The 22,267-nt window shown below is 40.4% G+C and overlaps 2 protein-coding genes across 2 annotated transcripts; one reads left to right on the top strand and one right to left on the bottom strand.

The window, feature by feature from the left end:
- The first annotated feature begins 363 nt into the window (after nt 1–363).
- Nucleotides 364–9,914, top strand: sap30l (sap30-like). Its single transcript, XM_046039439.1, has 5 exons — nt 364–453; nt 898–1,126; nt 4,180–4,302; nt 5,173–5,271; nt 7,722–9,914. Exons 1-5 carry the CDS (start codon nt 377–379, stop codon nt 7,851–7,853), a joined length of 660 nt encoding a protein of 219 aa, XP_045895395.1. The 5' UTR covers nt 364–376; the 3' UTR covers nt 7,854–9,914.
- Nucleotides 9,915–10,860: 946 nt separating this feature from the next.
- LOC123962938 (heart- and neural crest derivatives-expressed protein 1-like) lies at nt 10,861–14,206 on the bottom strand. Its single transcript, XM_046039446.1, has 2 exons — nt 13,399–14,206; nt 10,861–12,292 (listed from the first exon to the last, which is right to left on the bottom strand). Exons 1-2 carry the CDS (start codon nt 13,876–13,878, stop codon nt 12,197–12,199), a joined length of 576 nt encoding a protein of 191 aa, XP_045895402.1. The 5' UTR covers nt 13,879–14,206; the 3' UTR covers nt 10,861–12,196.
- Between the last annotated feature and the right edge of the window lie 8,061 nt (nt 14,207–22,267).

Below are 22,267 nucleotides of genomic sequence, written 5' to 3'. Positions count from 1 at the left end.
TACTAAGCCGTCGTGTCAACAGCTTCCGAAGAGCCGAACTTCAGTCTCCGGCTTGTGAATGTGGATTTCCCCTTTCATGCATGTGCATTTAGATCAACTTATCAAGTAGTCGAGCTGTTAAAATTCATCACAAGTTATTAATTATGAAAGTTGACGCAGATTTACAATCGGAAGTCTGCTGCGTGTAGATTAAAACCCCTTCAGCGGCTGACGCCACGTTTTTTAAACTCTTGCTCATAGTTTAAAAAACCACGACGCCGACTGATAACAGGAAAAGCCGCTAACTAAGAAGATTGATGTTTCTTACAACCAATGGAGCAGCGACGTCCGCACGCTAAACCCGCCTTTATGCAAAATTGCCCAATCGGCGTCCGCGATGGGGAACTTCCGCCAAAGAGACGGAGCACGTCCATTGTACGAGCTTGTTCTGAAAAGAGTACCGCGATTGTTGAGGTGCGTGCTGTTTAAATACAGGATTTGTTCGAAGTTGTGTCATCTGCTGTAGCCGGTTGTCGCCTTTTAGGTTGTAATCGTATTAAATTGTTGTTGCGGTTCGTTACAGCGACAAACAGCGGCGGTCTCACCGGAGGAATTTGTTCGTTAGCGGCAGCTCAGCCACCTTGCGGTGCTACTAACTACCGTTAGCACTGGAGCTAGCTGACATTAGCAGCAGCGTTTTTTTCTGGCGTAAATCTGACCCAGATCTGCAGGAATATGTCTCTAACCAGAGGCTGTTGTGTTTCGAAATAAGTCGCAGGAGTCGGGATAAAACGCGAGCTCGTTAACTAGCTACTTAGCCAAGCTAGCTAGCTAGCTAGCTAAGCGGATTGTCTTTCACAAAAAGGGCAAAGCGTGAACAAGACACTTTTGTACAGATTTGTTTTGTTTTTGTACTAGTGCTTTTCAAAACAAAGAGAGAAGAGCATTACAGTCGTACAGAATGAATGGGTTCAGCACAGAGGAGGACAGCCACGACGGACCGCCTGCTCCGCCGTTTTACGGACAGAGCTGCTGTCTGATCGAGGACGGGGAGCGCTGCGGCCGGTCAGCTGGAAACGCCTCCTTCAGCAAGAGGATCCAGAAAAGCATTTCGCAGAAGAAGCTCAAACTGGACATCGACAAGAGTGTAAGTGGATTTATTTATCTTTTACAACACCCACGTTTGTCTGTCTTGAAACCTAAACATGAGTGAGGGGTGTAAGAGGATAGCTGAAAGTTAGCTCATGGGGAAACTTCAGACTCTTCAGCTGTCCGATTATGGGAGTTAGCTGTTAGCTGGTTGGCGTTAGTTAACCGGAAGAAAGGGGGGGGGGAAATGGCACATTCACGGCTTCTCCTCCTCCTCGTTTATTGTTGTTGGTGTAACTGAATCTGTTCTCGCCCGGTTTAAATGTCACCAACTTGCAGCTTTCTGTCATTGCAAAAGTTTCCTCAAACACGCCTCCGCTGCTCTTCGTAAAATGGCTGTTGCTGACTTGTGTCGCTGAGCCTCGTTCCTAAGAGGCACAAACTGCAGAAAACACACGCAGTGTATCGCAAAGCTGCACTCGACACCCGGCTGGAGCTGTAAGTTCTCCCTCACGTCAGTTTTTGTCTCATAGTTTTGCGCTTTGTGCCACTTTTTGTTCCCTCAACGCACTGTAATTTTAAATGACAAGCGCATTTGGGCGTTTAAAAAGTGGCCTACTTGCACTGCAGCGCTAAATGGTGTGTGTGTGTGTTTATGTTCAAGGTCTAGTAGGCACCATATAGTGTGGCTCCACACTCCCAAGCAAGGCCAGAGAACAAAGGGAATCTACAAATTAGCAGTTTTACCTACTCAGAGTGGATCAGTGCCCAAAACAAGGAACAAAAAGACTCCTAACCTAAAACTTCCCTAAACAAACTAAAGAAAAGACAAAGCACTAACCTAAGCCTTTATTTTAAAGAAAACAGTCAAAACAGAAAGGGTTTCACTCCTATTTGTACTGCTGATGCATATTTTTTGCTACAACAGTGACAATCTGTTTGTTTTTAACAAACAATAGCTTAGGCTAATAAATCTAGGTTCTCACAAACAATGTTCAAAATCACTCAGTTGTTTTTTTCCCTACTCGAAAAGATTCATATCTACAATTCACAGGTTTCTGTCAGCTGGGGTTTAAAATGATCAAGGACCAATCATGATGCAGCAATCAACTCTGCTAGCCCTGTCCAGGGCGCCCACCTGTTCCCCATTACCTGCGCGCGCGCGCACACACACACACACACACACACACACACACACACACACACACACACACACACTAAGGGAGGAGAACAGCTGACAGTGCAGGGTGAAAGAAAACAAATGACCAACATCACCGCGGGTCATAACAGTGTCTTGCCAGAACACAATGAGAAAGCTGTGGAGCTGGACAATTGGCACAAACATATAACTAACGAGGCTGGACTGTGCTAAAGCCCCAGACCCCCAGGGGCCTCGGAGTCCTTACCTTCATTGTGTGGCAGCTAGTTATTGTGTAATGCGAGTTTATTTGTAAATGATTAAAAAAATATCATATAATTTGATATCGATAAATGTCAAGTCATTATTTCTTTATCTTGTTTGTTGATTTTTTGCTCCTGAGTGAAAGTAATAAAATCAGATGGTTAATTACAGTTTTAAACTTTTCGATATGGTCAGAACAAAACTTGATGCCAAACAGTGGATCAGTTAACAGGTCTGACTTTCAAAACTATTAAAATGAAATAATCCTTTCCAACAAATATGCATGTGTAATATTTAGTAAACTTTTTTCCTCAACAAAATATCTTAATAGTAAAATTAAGTGCGAATTCGTTCGTGATTTAAATCAAATATTTGTTACATTGTTATTGAAGAAAATGACATCACAATAATTATTGCACTTTTATTGTCCGGCCCAATAAAGGCCATTCAAAGTGCTTTACGTAAAACATAAAAGCAACAGAGGTGAACTGGACTGTACGAACAAAACGAATCGGTACACAGTGATATAACGCAGAGAAAATAATTATTTGCTCCTGAGATTTAGCTTATTTGTTGTCTGTCAGCTAATCAGTCAACCAACGTCGGCACAAAAATTTAAAGGGGGCTCCTGTTCTTGATTTCATCTTTAATATATGAATGCCATTCACAGTCGCAGTATTTAGCAAACAGCCTAAGATTGTTGATTCCCGTCCGTTTGGGTTCCTGTGTCAAGATCTAGCTCAACTATCTTTATTTATTTCAGTTGGTGTGACACTCACTTGCTGCATTTTCCTTCGACTTTGATTACATCACCACAAATACAAAGCCAACCTATAGGCAGAGTAATATTCCTGCCATGTGTAATCTGCTACGCGCCCCGTACATGACCATGATGATGAGTGCTTAACGCAACAGCATGCGTGCATACGAAATGCGCAAAGAGTTGGAGGAACCAGGGGGTCGGTAGGGGCCTCCAGCTCAGCTAGCACACAAGCAGTGCCCCCCTGGAATTTAAGGATGTCTAACAAATGTGCTGTTGTGGCTGCTCTAAACCGCTCTGCTGTACCGGCTTCATTGTATCGGGGCCCTTTCATGTGATCCAAGACTGCTGGAGAGGATGTTGTTGGTCAGGCAGCGCAGCCAGAGGAATGAGCTCAGTTGTCTTGAGTGTGTGTGTGTTCTGTTGTTTTTCCTGGCATGCTGGGGTTCATGTGACATGTCGCATGTTGTGATTCACGTGGCCCAGAGGAGTAAATGCACACGAGTTTATAGGAGGACCGAATTAATGTTGATGTTCAGCTGATCAGTCAGGGCTGACGTGTCTGTGCCTTCAGTTTTATCAGTAACGATAAAGTACAATCTTTGATACTTCCTGTTTTCTTTAAGTCACAGCTTCGCATGTTTCACACTATTTTATCTTGATGTTCTTGTACGGCTGTTTGTGGGTGATTATGTGTTTGAATTGAAACTAAAGTTGAGTTTTATTACAGGCAAACAGTTTTTTTTATATTCCTTTTTAAAGTTGGGTAAAAAAAAAAAGTTTTGTTTTGGCATTATATTGAAATCAGTACTGAAGAATTTCAAACGATAGCCGGCTTAGTCTACCAGAGAGTATTGCTGCGAGACCGCTGCTGTGTGACTGCTCAACTAAACAGAGGTTTTGTACACAGTAGACAGCCACTTTTAATACTCGTTAATATCTTTTATAGGTGCGACACCTCTACATCTGTGACTTCCACAAGAACTTCATCCAGAGCGTCCGTAACAAGAGGAAGAGGAAGACCAGTGACGATGGCGGGGAGTCCCCGGATCATGATGTGGAAGTGCCTGAGGTAATGTGGGACTCGGTGTTCAACAAAGAAATCGTGGTTTAAGCACTATAGAGGAAGAAGCCGCACAATGACGGGGCACAGGAAGCCTTTAAAAACGTCAGCTCATGGTGGAACTTGCTTGCATCACCACCATTACCAGTGCTGTATAAATAAAGTATATTATTATTATTAGTTGTGCAGTAAGTGCTTATTGTTGGAATGGCCCAAAGTTCAATAAATCTCATTTTAAAGCTTAAAAAGAGGCAGAAGCTTCTGGGAGCCCGAAATGGAGGTGGGATCTGTCTTTATTCACTGACTGCATCCTCGTCTCTTACCTCCCATTAAAATGTGATTTAGGTGATCAGATTGTGCTTGACCTCATGAAAGTACAGGTGTATATGCACCCAAGTCGCGTTGTGATCCGATCTGCCAAACCAGCTCTGGAGGCAGTCAGGGATTTGGTGTAAACGCACATGCGTTGTCAATCCGTGCACAAGCTGGTGGGTGGGAATATGTACCAGTCGCTGTCTTCTGCAAGTAAAATCCAAAGTCTGAAAGCGCATAGTGTGTCCTTACAGTGTTGTGCATGAACTCAAGTGCTGTTGAGTTAAAGTCTTTCTCAACTTATTACACATTGTGAAGAAAAGAAACAATGTCAGGCTAAGCTTAAGTTTCACTTTCCTCCCGAGCTGTTACATCAGTGCACCGCTGAAGGGGGAGGAAAAAGGTGGAAATCCAGCCCACAGTTCAGAAAGTTCTTCTACCGGCTGCAGTTATAGGACGTTTTTTGTTGTTGTTGTTTGAGTTGGACAGAACTGTCGATCTCAATGTGGACACTGGAGACACATTTCAATGCCAGGTCTAAATGGGTCCCTGTGTTGTGGTTTTCAGGTTGACCTTTTCCAGCTGCAGGTGAACACGTTGAGACGCTACAAGCGACACTACAAGCTGCAGACCAGGCCCGGACTCAACAAGGCCCAGCTGGCAGAGGTAAAAGCATACTAAGTACTGAATCAATGTAGAGATGTTGTTCATGTTGGCTGTCTTGTCCTTTGCACTGTGTATCACGTGTACAGCATGAACCATGACACCTTGCCAATACTGCATTTATGTTTTCACCACATGAATCATTTAAAGCTTAGTTCACACGACACGATTTTTAGCCCGATTTGCCGCTCGGCGACCGTCGGGCTGTGATCGGGAGTAAATCAGCAGTCGATCGGTGGTCGCCAGTGTGTGAACTACTCAATGACTCATCAAAACGGCTCCCTGACACATTTCTGACACATCGCCGACGTCTGCCAGATATCTAGCACGCCAAATATCTGGAGGAGTCGGCCGACTCCACATCCAGCCAAAGAGCAGGCAGCTGCTTTTCCACCGCAAAACACTTTTACTCCCCTGCAGCTCTCTCTGTAGCTCAGACAATCCCTGCTACATGCGTGTGTTAATCCATCCTTTCACCCAGATTCTTTGTCTTTATAATTTCTATCTTTATAATAACAAACAACAGCTGTTTTGTCTGTAGGTTCGCGTCATTTCCCGTTTCACATTTCAGGTGTGTTTTCTTGACCAACGTGGTTTGGAGACCAGCGTCTGGTGACGGGGCCGCTGTCAGCTCGTGTAGCGTGTGACCCCCCCTGTCACCGATGAGTCACGTAGTGTGAACGCCACAACGACTTCAAGTGTAGTGTAATAGGCACAGCCATCGGCCGACGCTGAAAGTCGTGTAGTCTGCACGAGCCTTAAGGGAACTCAGGAAACTAGAATTTAATTTCTCTGCCAACAGAGTCCTCTGAGGGTAGTAGCGGTGTGCCAAAACATCAATATAGCAGTATATTGCTAAAGATTTTTCCATAAACTGCATCAATATTCCAGCCCATCATATTGATGCATACAAATAACACATTCACAGTTAGCTCCATGCTAACATATAATGGGAATCTCCATTAACATGCTAACAGACCTTAGCATTGCAATAATATAATCTTACTATAACATATTTTGCTTCAAATGCTTAACATCCTGAACGACATAGATGCAAATACTTACAGGCATATGTCTCTTGTGTCTGTGTGAAATAAAAAAAGAGCGTAGACGGGCTCCGGCGTGTACCTAGAGGATTAAGCTTGAATCCACTAGGGAGCAGATCAGGGCCGGATCATCCTTCCTTAATTTCTGGAGACGTGCACAACCTACGCTCCAAAGGAACGCAGGATACACGTGGCAGCCATCTTGCATACTTAAAAGCAAGTATGTCCCGGGCTTTAATCTGACGTGTTACAGCAACCCCATAGGGTCAATATTCCAACTCAAAATTCCCAGTGGCCTAAAAATACAGCTGAAGTCCTCTGACCGGCCCTCATTAGGCATGCCCGGCCTCGGTCTTCTCAGCTCTATGTTACTCATTTACTGTGATATACACGGTGCTGCCGGTCCTATTCCACAGTAATTGGTCACGGGCAGATTGTTTGACCAAATCGACAGGTGGACTTGTGCAGCTGGCCCCGGCCCTCCTCCTTACAAATACCTACAGAGAGCGCTGCATACAGGAGGTATTATGACCCGGCTGTCGGATACGTGACTCAAACTGGGCTGCAAGTTGAATGTTTCCCCAGGCTTTTAGTCAGGTTCAGGCCCTGCTTTTAATGAGCCTCCCACATCATTAATAAAGCACCAGTCAACAGCTTACAACCAGTTACAGCTGTTCCCGTGTTCACTGGTACCAGTGGCTGCTCAGCAGAGCAGTGAGAGGCTGCATAGAGGCTTCATAAACGCAAACAATCGTTACTTAGACTTCAGTTAAGTCCTGATTGAAAGTCTCCCACTGGAGAATAATCAGTTGTTAGTGTCTTCAAAGATTTTAGCACACTGTTGTGTTTTTAATGATCTGTCATTTAAAAAATCAACAATAAAACATTCAGACTGCAGGCCAAAGTGATCCAAATCTGTTTTTGTCTTGCTCATACGTGACTCAGATCTGATCTTTTTATACCAGTGTCAACAGGCCAAGTCACACGGAATCTGATCTTTTGAAATGCAACCTCAGTCTGGACGGTCAGATCGGAATTGATGCGACTTTTTAGAGCAGCTGTTGTCACAGTTCTGCTGAAGAAGGAGCCGCGATGAACGAAAAACGGTGTTTCCCACAGAGAGTGCTGCCGAGAATTGCACGCAGCTGCAAATTCTGCTATTATAATCTTTGTGGGGTTCATCAATAGTGATAAATGATCAGTATATATTTTATGAATGTTAAGAATCGTTAATATTAATATTGTTCGTAATATAATATTGCACCACGGCAGTATTAAGAAGCTCCTAATGGCGTAAAATATTCTTCTTATCCTGAACATCAGATGGTTCATGCTTATAAATGCTATGTAGATGAACGTGGGAGGCGTAAACTTTCTTTAAACCCTTTTCTCTCTCCCCCTCTGTAGACGGTGAGTCGTCACTTTAGGAACATCCCGGTGAACGAGAAGGAGACGCTGACCTACTTTATCTACATGGTGAAGAGCAGTAAGAGCCGCTTGGACCAGAAAGGCGACGGCGGAGGCAAACCGCTGGACTGAAATTCCCAACGACCACAGCGGCTGTAGCTACAACAGAATCAACAGTAATGACGAGCAACAGCAGCAGCTTCTCACAAAACCTGGACACCACTAACAGCAGCCAAAACCAGCTCCCTTTGCAGCCCCGTCGCCCGTCCATCTAACGGAAATGAAGGAGACTTCAGGGTGGGACGAGTTCACCTTCGCTCATTTTGCTCTCTTCACATAAAAACGGCCTCTGCGCATGTTGTCTCAACGGTGGATCCGCCTCCAATGCATTTCCTCTCCTCCGCTAAAGCCGGGTCCCTAAAGACGGTCGAGGTCCAGGACTCCGCAGGGTTTCACGTCGTCGAGCTGTAATGTAACTGTCAATATGTACAAAAGAACAGCGTCCGATCTTAACTAACTTGTTCGAATGCAATGTACAAATATAGCTGCCTTAAGAGTGAGAAAACAAACTGTGTTTGTTGGTAATTTAGGGGAAATTTTTTTTTTCTTTGCCAATTTGACTGTTAAGTTCATCGCGAGAGATGCTTGTGCCAAACAGCCGTGTTTGGGGGTGGGTTAGCTATTTGTTTTTTGTTATTCTAAATGAATGAATTGTTGGAGAGGGGCACTGCCTTCGCTGACATTACATCTAGCATATCAGGGCTCGGCGTCGGTTCGCCACGTTTTTTTTTCAGTGGCACAAAGGTCTCGGAAACCTTCATTCTCAATAATGTCTAAAACGAATAAAACAAGCCGATCTCGATCCTGATCTTTAATCTTTTAGTCCACTTTCACTCCAACCGGACGTGATGCATTTAAAGACTGACGGTGGTGAATGATGTAGCATTTGGTTGGGGTCCACTCTTTCACTTCTTGCTAGCTGTTTTATGTACGTCTGAACACACATTATTTTTCTGTACACCGCATTTGTTGGTAGCTAATTTCTTATTTTATTTTTTGTTTCTTTGTAGCCTAGTTTTCTATCCCTTAAGTTGTATAAAGTTGTCTTTCTGCATATATGATTTTGGTTTCTCAATCTTGTTTTTTTTATTTTTTTGTGGAACGTGAGTGTTTGTGTGGGGTCAGAATAATTATTAGCATCATTTTAATATTTAAGAATGTCTCAACTCTTGATTTGATACCTGGATGTATTTCAAGAAGCTGTGTTGATAAGTTGGCCTGTAAAATAATGAAATGTTTTGGTTTTTTTTTTTTTTTCCTTTTGAATAATTTATCAAATTAAAACATGGATGCCTTCCTTCCAAATCGCCCAGCAAATACCACAATTTTACTGGAAGTTGTCTACGCAAGTCTTAAAAGTTTTTTTTACATTTGTATGTCCAGTTTGAAATATGCTTCTGCTTCACGTGCGTCCCCAGGAAAGTCGTTAACATGGATATAATTTGGGATTGCACCGTAACTGGATTTCTTTTTAGCTGGAGTTTATAACCATCTTGAGCTCTTAAATGATTTACATTCAAATGTAAACATTGAAGAACAGTGACTTTGACTTTTTTCTTAATTATTAATATCGATTATTCAAATAATCGATTCATTGTGTAGTTTGTAAAAATATATATATAAATATATATCTCTAAATATGAAATGACTACAGTTCCAGAGTCCAAAAGCACAGAAAGTCCTCTGTTTGAAGCAGAGAGAACAGGATTGAAGTTTGTCGTTACTTGTTGAATAAAAACCCCCATGTTTTATTTAAATGTTTAAAGCACTGCTGAAACCTCCAGACAACTCTTAAACTGTGTTTTATTTATGGAGGAGACAACATAGATTGCACACAGTTAGGGGTTTTCTATTGGGACTTTTCCGAACTCTGTGTCCTCTGTCACCCACAGTATTTAAGTTTGTCCACCACACTGAGCTCGTCTACTTTTGACAGGGTTATTATTTTTATTTTTAGTGTGATATATTTTCAGTTTTGCTTGTAGGTTTGTTAGTGTCATGTAGATAACACCCACCTTAATTAACATGTAGGCCAGGCCACGTTAACCTAATTGTTGTAGAAAAAAAAAAACCTATTTAAATATGGCTGCTTTTATTGTTGATGATGATGATAATAAATGTATTGTACAGGCAGAAGCGTTTCATCTCTGTTCATTCGGAAATTGATCAACATGTTGGAGCAATTTTCAGACTTTACATAGATAAAGATGCCATGAAAATAATATCCGTTTAATTCTTAACTTTTTGATTTGAGCGTCAAAGGAAAATGCAGCCAGACTGAATTTGTCTTTGTAGGTGAAGACTTTTTTATTTTTTTATTTTTTTTTTTTGAAAGCTGTGTTGTTTCAGTAACATCCATTGAACACTAGGTGTCATGGTAGACCTTCTGATTAATTGGAGGGGGGTTGCATTTCAAAACACATGGAGACTTTTAGAGGAAAACAAAACAAACACACACACACAAAAAATGAAGGTCAAACATTTTGTGCAGACCGGACGCCACTGTTTCAGTTCCGCACTTCATTACTGGAGCTAAAGGTCTTTTAAAGCAGAAGCCCATTAAATAAGAGTTTTGTTATTAATTATTACAGTCATCCATTCCTAGAATAAAATGGTGCATGTATGACCAATCACCAGCAGAAGGAGAAGATACTATTTCACTGGAAATTTTAAGAAAATTCATGTGGGATGAAAATTGTCTAAAATTCTTGACATCTGAGCCAATTATTAATTCTCTGAGTAGCTACTCGGGATAATTGGGACATTATGGGGGGTAAAAAAAACAGTCCTGACATTAAATTAAAATTGAACTTTCATATTTGTATTGTGTAAAAGTTCTAAATGTGTAACCTGGCTGGTGTGATTGTGAAGAAGAGGCCAATATTCTGGAATTATGTTCAATAAGAAAAAATATTTAAAAATGAATTCCTACTTAAATTATTACTAAAGCATGTCATTCTTCATCATTATTATCGTTATTCGCCCAACACATAAGGGGAAAAAAAGACGAGGCCTGGTTTTGGGAGGAATAAAGTCTGTTTATTAGCGATAAATTCCCTGTTGAAGAAAGCCGTTAAATAAGAAAACCAGCAGCTGGAGTGTCTTTAAAATAGTTCATTTATTTACGGAACTATATATATAGCCTAACTTCACATCCAATGAACATGTCCATCAACATTTGATACAGTAATCAACCTTTTTGTTGTAGTGTGTTACACGTCGGAGTGAAAGCTGCGCGGTGGCGAGTGTTTCGTCCTCGTCCTCTTCTCAAGGCGGTGACGTTAATTTTGAGGTAGATTCAGTAAATTCAATTATTTCCCACAAGAAACAACAACAGCCGGTAAAGTTGACAGAAGACGAATTCTGATGGAGAAAACTCTGACAAAAAAAATAAAAAAGAGTTTGTGCTCAGATTATTTCTGTAGGCCTGTTTTTATTTTTATTTCCTTCCTTCCCGCTGCATGACATTACAAAGAAGGCTGCCCGCTTAAAATCCAAATCCAGTGATCAGGCAGTACTTTATTTGCTTGTTATAATCTATTATTTATCAACTGTTTCATTGGTTAATTAATTAATGTTTTAATTTTTGTTTTAACATCATGCAGGGGTGTTGTGTTGTTTTCTAAACTCTCCTGTGTAACGAAACAACAACTTAATGCATCCCGATAGAAAAAGGCCTATTCATGATCATTTAAATTCCCAATTCACAGCACGCAGTGTGCCGCAGCTGTCTGTTAAAGTTAGAGTTAAAGTACAGATAATTGAGCGTTACAAGTTATTTCTGATTGGATAATAACCTATTAACCAACACCTGTCACCGTGTGGGACCTCATCCTGAAAACATGCTGATGATTTGGCATCATGATGATAAAATAATCCCGCAGGAGCTCAGTTAGCTGGACTGACATTTTTAAAAATAATCATTTTATTTTTGCACCTTTTGCAATGGCGTTCCTCTTGGACCACAACACACTCTACATTTACTCCACATTTGTTACATAATTTATTTATTTTCTGCTCCGGCGCCATCAGATGTGGGCAAACACCACCACTCGACGCCAGAAAAAAACACATGTTTAGGGGAGACAGATGTTTTTGACACCGTGGCAACATCTGGTCTACAGTACTGAGGGGAGGAGGGGGTGGGGGGGCATCAAAAAGCAGAAATACCACAAATATCAAACACCTAGAGTCAGAATAAGAAACCACGCCATGAGAGAAGATCAGCAAAGTGGAGGCTCGTCCTCGGCCCTTCGCCTTGTTTGCATGTTGTCCTTTCAATTCTCTCCTCTTTTTGCGCGTCATCGCACGCGCACAGCGGTGTGTTTAGGTTCAGTCAGTGGTTTTTATCTGATTTGAATCCAGAGTCTGTGAGGAGGTTCTGTTTTTAGGGGAGGAGGAGGAGGGAAAGAGGGTCACTGGTTGAGCTCCAGAGCCCAGACCTGCTGCGGCCACCCGGTCCGGCCCTTCACCTTCTTCTCGGCTCCTAAAGACTCCTGCAGGCCGTCAGTCTGCGACACCAAAAACACATTATCATTCAGCAGGGGAGGCGAAAAAACCCTGTTATCAACCTCAGTCTGCTCACTTTACAGTGATCTAACATATTTTCTCTATTTTCGTGTCCTGCACACTAACTAGCCCACTCTACTTATTAACATCAGTACGGTCTGATCACGCTGGAAAATCCTACTGAAATATGTTACGTGCTGGTTTTCAGTCACCAATAGGCCTACGACAATTTGGGGGCTTTGGAGCCGCAATCAGGGCCATGACATCTTAGAAAGTCAGTGAAACAATGATCAAATCATTAGACTAAAGAAAATAATTAACCAAATATGTAACAAAATATATACCACATAGGCTATGATATACGATGTTTTGTTAAATAATGGCGCTTATTTTAAAATAAAATTTTAGTGTAATAGGCTTAAACGAATAAAGGGCCTCTTACTTTTGAAGTAGGCTAATTTATTTAGGCTAGCTATTTTTTTTTTTTATTACTGACCTATCGTCAACATAAACGTTATCTACATACACTAAATTGTGAGGAAAGATAATTTAAAATGAAAAATGTAAGTACGCATTTATGAAGATGTAGGCTAACTGAAGGCTAGTTGTTACTGTGGGGATCAGCAGCTGGAGCATTACAGGCAAAACAGTGACTTATGTGATTTCAGTGTGTATTAAGCTATCAGGGTCCAAATCTACCAATAAGATCATAACTTGGCCCATATGCTTATTTTAATGAGGTGAAGTGTTTTAGGATACTGCAGAGGAGCTCACAGCTCCACTGCAGCCTTGTTATGGTGGATCAAAAACACATATAATGGGCATATTTACAGTTATATTTTAGATCTATTGGCTAAAAATATTTTTCTATTATTTCAACTGGGAATTGTAGATATAATTCAGATAATAATCAGACTGAAAAAAAGCAAAACTTAAATAATGTTTTGTTTAATTTAGACTTAAACCTTTGGGTTGCTGATTAATATCGTTAAAAATGTCGTCTTTTCATTTTAACCCACTTTACATCCAGACTAGGCCTGAACTGTTTTGGTTTGGAGTAGCCTAATTTTGTTTCAAAGTTTTGGAGGCTTCTGCAGTCTTAACTTACCGGCTCTCGTTTCCTTTTCAGATCCCTGTTTTCAAATTTCTTAATTTCGGCTTTAAAGCCCTCCGTCTCCCCGGAGTCTTTGGCCAGGACGTCCATCAGGTAGGCGATGTAACTGGTCGCCAGGCGTAAAGTTTTAATTTTAGACAGTTTTGTGTCCGCGGGGACGTTGGGGATACACTCCCTCAGCTCGGCGAAAGCTGTGTTGATGCTCTCCGTCCGCCGGCGCTCCTTCTTCGGCCCCGACGTTCTCCTCTTCCCCATCCCCGCCTGGAGACCCTCTAGCCGGGCGTCGTGCGTCCCTCCAGGCGCTCCGAGCTCCGCGGCCGGGTAGGGTGGCTGGATCTGGAAGTCCGGGGGCACCTCGCCGTGGTTCACCACCCAGCTCTGGAAGTACGGTGCATCCTGGTGACACCGCTGGACAAACGGGAATGGTTCGTGCATCAGGTGGTGGTGATGCTGGTAGCCCCCGATTAGGTTCATGCTGGGCGGGATAACAAATGTGGTCGCTGCCGTGTTTTCCGTCGCCCTCGAGCTCCCTCCGCTGCTCCCCAAAACGGTCTCTGCTCGGGGATCTACAGCCGACAGAACTCATTCAAGACTTAAATATGTATTTCCCTGAATGCATGCACGAGTCAAGCCGAACGTAGCCGCCAACTTTTACATCGTCGTCATTCTCGAAAAGAGACTTCAGCCGAGGAGAACCCGGCCGTAAAAAGTTTATAATTCCAGAGAACAAATCTCGGCGATGCGCTGGGCTCCACTTGTGTTTCTTTCTCCGACCGCTGCCCGAAGACGCTGCTCTGATTTGCTCAAGAAATTTGACCCCGGTGAAGGTGTGAGGCCCCCAGGTTTATATGATTTGGATGTCAGCGTGGAAAGGAGGCAGCCAATAGAGGAAAGCGTCCAGGATGGGAGGAGTGTCTGGAGAGGTTTGCAACAACATGCACCACGGTGCCATAATCTCACGGCACTACACAAGGAGAAAATATCTGCTTGTTGGTGTTGGATGTTGGCTACACAGACGTGCACTTATAAGAATATGAGAAAAAATGTGTATTTTGTCGAGTTTTGGAGAGGTTTTACGCACAGACTTTATAACCCTCAGTGTGTCTAAGGCTGTTTATTAGGTGTGGGGTTTTTTTTGTTTTTGTTTTTGTTTTTGTAATTCAGTGTTGAAAATAATTACTTGTCATTTTCTTTTTTATTTCGTGGTCGATCGTGTAGGAAATTATATGAACACATCATGAATTTTAAATCAGGAATGCCGCTGAATTTTTAATTTGCGCATCTGATATTAAAAAGAGAAGAAAAGAGGAAACAGTCCTCTTTTCTTCTTTATCTGACTACTCAAAAAATGTTTTAATCCACATACATGATATAAAGCTTCATATATTGAGATTTAACAACCCTGCTTTTAAAAACTGAACTTTTCGATTATCCAGATGAATTTAGCATCACGCGGATTAATGTTCTGAGAAATAACAAATAATGGAAGGATTTTTTAAAATGGAAAACATGACAGTGTATCTAATTATTTATCAATCAAACTTCACAGAGTAGACTTCAGGCCTTAAATCTACTCCGGACATGTGAAATGATTTGTTTTTCATTCATATTTTCTTAAACTTAATAGTCGTTTTGGGAAGTGTAAATGAACAGTTTGATGAATTATTTGGTAGTTTGGGGATAGACACAGCCGGTGGCCTGTTGTCATACCTCAGCATCATAAGGAAAAGGCCTATAGCGGCTCTATCTCGGCATTAATTCCCCACAGCTCCTCACACACTAAACACATCATCTTATCTCCATCGCCTAAAAACATTATCCCATTACATCACATGACCTTGACGCTATTTAGAAACCATTTACGGTCACGTCTTATCTAAATACAGCCATAAATCAGGAGGTGTCACACTCCAGCAAGGTTACATGTATTCCATAAAAGCTCTCCTGGCCTGCTCACTGTTTACAGCACGGCACTTTGCTGCATATTTCACTGCATATGTCCCTTATTTTACACCGATGCACAGAAGTCTGCACGGAAATATTCCTCTAATAACCCGACATGCAGCGCGTCACACTAATTATGTTGGTGCATATATTCTTCATATCTTTGGTTAACGATCTTACAGTTTCTTGTTACATGAGTTCAATATTCCCTAAATTGTCAGTTCTAATAAAATGTGTTGCTCTCAATACTTTGTAGTTCGTTTATGTTTTGTATAAGACCACATAGGAGCAAAGTCATTTTATTAGTCATATGCACCTAATAAAGCATTAAAGAAAATAAAAAAAAGTAAACAATAAAGACAGAAGAAATCATATAGAAACGATATAATATGCCTATGACCAAAAATATACATAGGCCTACCTATAAATTGCATGTATAGTTTTGAGACAGGGGAACTTAAGTATTTACATTTTGCTCAACTTTGCACTTCTTTTCTGCTTCCCTGGAGTCCAGTGTCTGTTTGCAGATTCAGATTTAACAGTCAAAACATATGATTGACTCATAAAATGCATTGCTGTATTTTAAATTACCCAGAGAGGTTCCACCACCTAGAGCTGCTACAACACTAAAATGTTGCTTTCACTTTAATGCATCATTAATTTCACACTCTGAAGGGAGCCGTTTGTAATAGGGAGCACTTTTACTTTTTGATACTTTGGTTCACAACATTGACTTTTTCTTCCATGAAAGCATGACTGAAGTATTTTGTAATGATAGTTATTACAATAACCTTTTTTAAAAAAAAATAATATTTGTGTAGCAGTTCTCACAGGAGAACAGACAGACATGTCAAAACAGTAACGTATAACAACAATGGACAGAAAAATATTCTTAAAACGGGACCAAATTAACCCAAAGAGACGCATAAAGAGCACATAATGCAGAAATACTAGAACCATGTAGAAGAGATTTATTGCAACTTTTCCTTAAATCCTGAACAATGAATGACGGAAGATCTGAAAAACTCGGGGGCTACAAACTACACTTCTACAATATCCTTTAATACTGTTGCTGAACTTATCAGACTTCATTGTATCCTTTGTGGCCATTATGATAATACTGTAATACTCCTTATTGATGTGATTTCTACAGGCCTTGTACCTAAAACCTTTAAACGGCTGAATTTGAAATGCATTTTATTATGCAGAACTCAGATGTGCAAAATTATAATATAAAAGCTTTTTTTTTTTTACCATGATCCCAACTTTTTAACTTGTGTTCTTGTGTTATATTTATTTTGTATCTTTTGTTCAAGATACTGCGATTCAAAGTGACTGACGAGTTAACAAATATAAACGGTTCTAATGTTTAATTCAACACCTGAATGTCTGCAGAACACAATAATGTTACATTTTACATATTTCTATGCAAGCTGGCTCTGCTTATGAGCAGAATGAAGGCACATCCTCCTCTGTCCTGTTTGCCACTCACATGCTACCTCCGCTGTCAGCGTGAAGAACACCATGCAGCCTCCAGAAAGAAAACCTGACACTGTTGATTAAGACGTCCACTACACAGAGATGAAATACAATACTGGTCATACTCCCATCCCCCTCCAACTCTTCCTTTCTTCTCCTCCACTTCTTATTCCACTTCTCTCTTCATTCTTTCTCTCAGTGCATCACTTTTCAAACTTTTAACCAGAACCTTTTCCTCTTTTTGATCATCTTCTTTTTCTCTTGACTTGCTATCGTTTGGAGGTGCTGAAAGACCTGGCCAGCTTAATAGTCTCTCCATATTTTGCTTTCAACCCCAATAGACTGCAGTCATCTCTCTCTCATTCTTTCTCTCTCTCTCTCTCCCTCTCCTTCCCCCCTACTGCTGCTTTGCCAGGGGAAACATCCAAAATAGGTCATAGGGAGCCATCTTGGCCGTGTTATGAATTCTCCTCATAATTGTTTGTGTCATCGTGTAGATTTTTCAATAGACACTGCTTCCCTCCTCTTCAGAGTGCTTACCCTCAACTCCACATTTCCAAACAAATATTCCCAGATTCAAAGCCGAGCATGCACAGCACGGACTGTTTATCATAAAGAGGCCCTTACAGTATATATATATATAATATAATGTCCACCTCAGGCGTGCACCGACGCCGACACGCAAAGCCATTGGGTACAATTAGACATGGCGGCTCCTCCTCATTCTGGGAAATGTGAGCAAACTGGGTCATGCCATGGCAGTCCAGGAGTCCCTCAGAGGCCAAGTGCCTGATAGGAGAGGTAACCCCATTTAGTGCCCTCTGGTGGGCCTGGCTAGGAGTAAGACAGGGTTCAAAATGTGCTAAATATGACCATTTCCAGTTAATCTTTACATATGCTGCTCTATTATATTCTACTCAAGGTCATATTGAGGCCAGGTCTATCTCATCAAGCTAACAGAACATGGTTTTGGAGAAAATCTAATCAAAAATTGGGATAACAAGATCATCGAAGCAACGACCGCTCATTCCCATCTAATTCTGTTTTAAATCTCAAACTCGACCAACTCGAGCTTCGCTGGTTGTCAAATTCGGTTCAGTGCAGCCGTCTTTTAGAAATTTATAGGATTAAAGGCTCTTTTCACACAAATTACAATGTCATTGTCCTCTACTGCTATCTAGCCATGAAAATATACTGCGGTTTTGGTTTTGACAAATCTGTCTCTAAGACGTTTGTCTTCTCCCCAGTGGAGGTGATTAGGATATGTTGGATCTCACACTGAAAACATTTAAAATGTTGTTGCCGGGCTTTTAAATGAAAATTTCCAATGCTGTGAGCACATATTTATGTCAATTTTGATATTTTAAAACCTTGAAAAGATACCACTAGAAATAAGTGACGATAAGTGTGTAATTTGGGTGAACTGACCCTTTAAGATTACCATAGGGAAATCAGGATTTTTTGCTTTGTACCAAATTAAATAACTCTCTGAAGACGATTCTTTGTCAGTTATAATTTACATATTAGTATGTCCATTGTCATCATTTATATCCATCCATCCATCCGCTCATCCGGGGTCGGGTCGCAGGGCATCATTTATAAATTTGAGTATTTTACTGATAAATAATATGCTTTATTTGTATCGCACCGTTCATTCAAGACATGCAACTTCACATAAAAAAGATAGAAACAGGGAGAGAGTGTCATAATTAATGTAAACTAAGACTGAGAGTAAAACCCACTTTTGTAAATATAACAATTAAATGTTTGTCATTTGCAAGCTTAACCAGACCATTTACTTTTACTACAGCTGCTCCACAACAGTTTGGTTTCTTTCACTTATCGCTCACTTTTTAGTTCTGTTCTTGTGTATTTTATTCTCTTCTGTCATGCAGCCATTGATAAGTGGTTGTCGTCTCCATGAACGTCTGCTCTCTGGTCAGCTGCGTGTCAAAGCTCCACAAACCGTCCTCTAGCTGCTGTAATTCTCCCCGTCCTCAGCCAATAAAGATAAGAGCAGGACGGCTGGAATGTGCTGCCGAGAGGTGACAGTGACGGGATGAAGGGACGTAAACTGACATAAACTCCAACACTTTCTGTAATAACCCTTTTTAGCTTCTTTTGTTTATCTGACAAGTCATTAGAACAGTAATGATCGGGCACTTTTTATATAAATTAATATCAGTTGGGCTTCGACAAAAACATATTATACTCTTGCTGGTAGTTTGGCAGCTCTTAGGAAGAAAATGTCCTTTGCTGTGCAGAAAGTTTTTTATTTGTTATTTGTTTTGAAATAATAAGAATCTGAAACCTAAATGTCATCAGCAGAAAATCAAAGAGAAGATATTTTTGGGAAGAAACACTACAGAGAAACGAACAAGTTAAAATCAAACATACAGTCTATAAAATATAAACTACAGACGGTCCATGAAAATGTCCCAGAGCCAAAGGTGGTTCTTCACATTCCTTGTTTTTTCTATCCTTCAGTCAAAAAACAAACGACATTGAACTTTCAATGATTCACGTTAACAACCCTGAGGGATGGGCAGTATTTATAATACATGTACAAAACAGGATTTTTTAATTTGTATTTGATAGGGTTGATGAAAATGGCTTCACATTTTGTCTCAAAATACTTTCAGTGTTTTGGATTAAAATACTAGACATCTTTGTGATGACATCATAAAAACGCTGCCCCTGATTGGTCCCTGCTCAGTAATTTGCTCAGACTTGTTGTGAGATCAGAACAGAAAATTTCAGATCTGAAGAAGAGGGTTGAGGTTAGAAACATGTAGGTTTCCAGCTTTCCATTGATTTAGATTTTGTTTTCCTAAATCGTTTACCAATCAGTGTAATGTTCTAGCTTGACCCTCACAGTTACCATTAGCTTGCTACTTTCAGCCTAAGTTTTTGTCAGTTGTGCATGGAAAAAAAAAAAGACTTGTTGTAGAGCATTACTTTATAATACCACGAGATGGTGGAACTTGTTAAATACACGAACTTGTGCTTAATTGTCGTTAAGTGTTTTTCATGGTACCTTGGAAAAGTACTTTTTTGTGTTTTTATTATGAGTGCCTGCTGTGTTTTGCAGTTTAATTTTGATACACTGAAAATTGGGGTATTTGGTATGTTATTTTAAAATACATTTTGATGTGCCCATCACTGCATGCACATCCTCACATTTGAGAAACTAGAAGCAGAAACAGTTTTTGCCTGATAAATGGCAGCTCATCAAAATTTCTGACAATCTACGGTAATAATGGTTTCATTAATACAAAGATCAGGGAACATTTTACTGTCCAGCAAGGAAACACTAACAGTATAAAAACTTGAGTTTCCTGATGTTGGTGATTTTGATGCCTTATGGTCATCGCTAAACAGAATTACAATTCCTGTTTCATCCTGTAACTGCAGAGACTGCCTACTTTTTCATAATTCATAATTCAACCATTCATCAAATAATCAATTAGTCAGTCAATGTAACGTTTCGACGATTACTTAATCTTTTTTGACATACCGAACATTTTACATTATTCTGACTCAAAAGTGAGGATTGCTTGTTTTTTTTCTTATATAAAATCCTTTTTGCATTGTTCATAAAAGATATTAGTTATAGTTATTAAATTATTAGTTATAGTTTTTAGTTACTTGTGAACTTGAAGAGATTGATACGAGGAGCATTTGCTGTTATTTTCAGAAATCTTAAAGCCCATTTGATTAAATAGAATAAGTTAGAGATTGGTTGATAATGAAAATGGTCAGAAGCATAGAACCAAGCTGGACCCGTGGACCACCGGCAGGTCGGGCTCTAATGATTTCACAGCAGCAGATTTAACAGAGGGTGGCTGCTCTGTGTCAGACGACCCCAGAGGGTTTAGAAAGGCTGACAGTCAAAACATGAACATAAAGGTTTGACCCTGAGAAATCTAGAGGTGCAGACGGTTCAGGGACCGACTTCTCTAAAAGCATTTTATTGCCAAAGAGGCTGCAACACTCTGCTGAATATTTCACAGAGCGGGTGATAATAAGTATTGTAACCTGAAAGGGAAGAACATCCCTTCATAAGTCTGACCTCTTTTTGATGAGCTCCCATGAGCATTAATGCACATGGCAGACCACGTGTATTGTTCAGAATTAACACTGTTTCCCTTTCGAGTTTTATTCATCATTCCTGATCTTACTGATTTGTTTTGTTAAAGTTTACTAGTTTAGTTTAAGGTATTTTTATTACCTAACAATGAGCCATTTCAGGTCCTCTCACATGGAAGTCGCCATGTTGCGCCGCCATGTTTCTACAGTAGATCAAACGATGCACAGTGAATCTCTAATTTGCATTGCTACAGCTATTTTAACACTTTACCATAACAATGCTCTTGTGTTTTTTTTGGACATTGGACTGTAAACTAACAAAGAGGGATATGACAGACAACAGCAAGAGGTTGAAAAAGGACCAGCTGCTAACCAACATGTCATGTCCTATGAGCAACTTTTTTTGTTTGTTTGAAGTGAAGAAGTACTTTTACCTTTTCTTTTTTTTTTTTGTCTATGCTTGTATCAAAAAAGAAAGAGCAATACAGCTGTAGTGGATATATTCAGTCTATAAAGTGCTGTGCAACCAAACAATCCCAGAAAGCTTGCAGAAACATCACATTATGTCAGACTTCATCAAATGTTTTTTAAATAGTGAACAAATCATCTTTATCTAGAGTGTTTGATGTAAGATTGGAGACATGGTGTCTCAAGTTGTAATCCGTGTTATGGTAAATGGACTGTACATGTAAAGCGCCGTTCTAGTGTTTTCCGACAGCGCTCTACACTACATGTCACATACTGGGGTCTTTTGCAATAAGCTTTGTAGAAGCGTGTTGTTTTGCTTGCTTGCTTCAGAAGATTAGAATTACTAGTCTGTGATGTGGATAAAGTTCTCACACTTGCACACAAGCCACCACTATATTTTTGTCCTTGATCTCGAGTATGGGCATTGTGTGCAGTCTAGTCTTTAATCTGAAAAGGTAATTAGTTACATTTCTAGATTCTAGATACTGAAATAGTGGAGTTGCAGTGAGACGTTACTTCCAACACTGGTTGTAATATTATGAACAGCATAAACTAAGTGTTGAAAAATTACTTTTAAAATATCAAAAAAGTTTTTCGAAATGATAATGTTTTTCTCTCTATATGGCCTACAGGTTTGACATAAAGTGAATGAAGTAAAAGAAACTTAAAGGAATATTTAAAAGGAACATTAACAGGTCAGCATCCTTGCATATTTATTGCTTTTATCCTGTAGTCGTATAATATAACGTAGAGTTTTTTTGTGTCTTTGTGAGGCGGGCCTCCCCAGTGGGGCTTCAAACTGTTTCAGGGGAGGCTCAGGCCCCGTCGACACCACTCCGCTTTAGTTTAAAAAGGGAGTTTTAAAATGAATACGATCTCTATC

The sequence above is a fragment of the Micropterus dolomieu genome, linkage group LG23 (assembly GCF_021292245.1).
Source record: "Micropterus dolomieu isolate WLL.071019.BEF.003 ecotype Adirondacks linkage group LG23, ASM2129224v1, whole genome shotgun sequence".
NCBI lineage: Eukaryota > Metazoa > Chordata > Actinopteri > Centrarchiformes > Centrarchidae > Micropterus > Micropterus dolomieu.
Note: the sequence above shows the minus strand (reverse complement) of the source record. Positions and strands in the feature narration are given on the sequence as shown.

Excerpts from the sequence above, each read along its gene's own strand:
- sap30l (XM_046039439.1), top strand. The coding sequence starts at position 377 with ATGGGGAACTTCCGCCAAAGAGACGGAGCACGTCCATTGTACGAGCTT. Across the intron at positions 1,127-4,179 it reads AACTGGACATCGACAAGAGT|GTGCGACACCTCTACATCTG; the intron begins GTAAGTGGATTT and ends TATCTTTTATAG. Across the intron at positions 4,303-5,172 it reads ATGATGTGGAAGTGCCTGAG|GTTGACCTTTTCCAGCTGCA; the intron begins GTAATGTGGGAC and ends TGTGGTTTTCAG.
- LOC123962938 (XM_046039446.1), bottom strand. The coding sequence starts at position 13,878 with ATGAACCTAATCGGGGGCTACCAGCATCACCACCACCTGATGCACGAA. Across the intron at positions 12,293-13,398 it reads TGAAAAGGAAACGAGAGCCG|ACTGACGGCCTGCAGGAGTC; the intron begins GTAAGTTAAGAC and ends TTGGTGTCGCAG.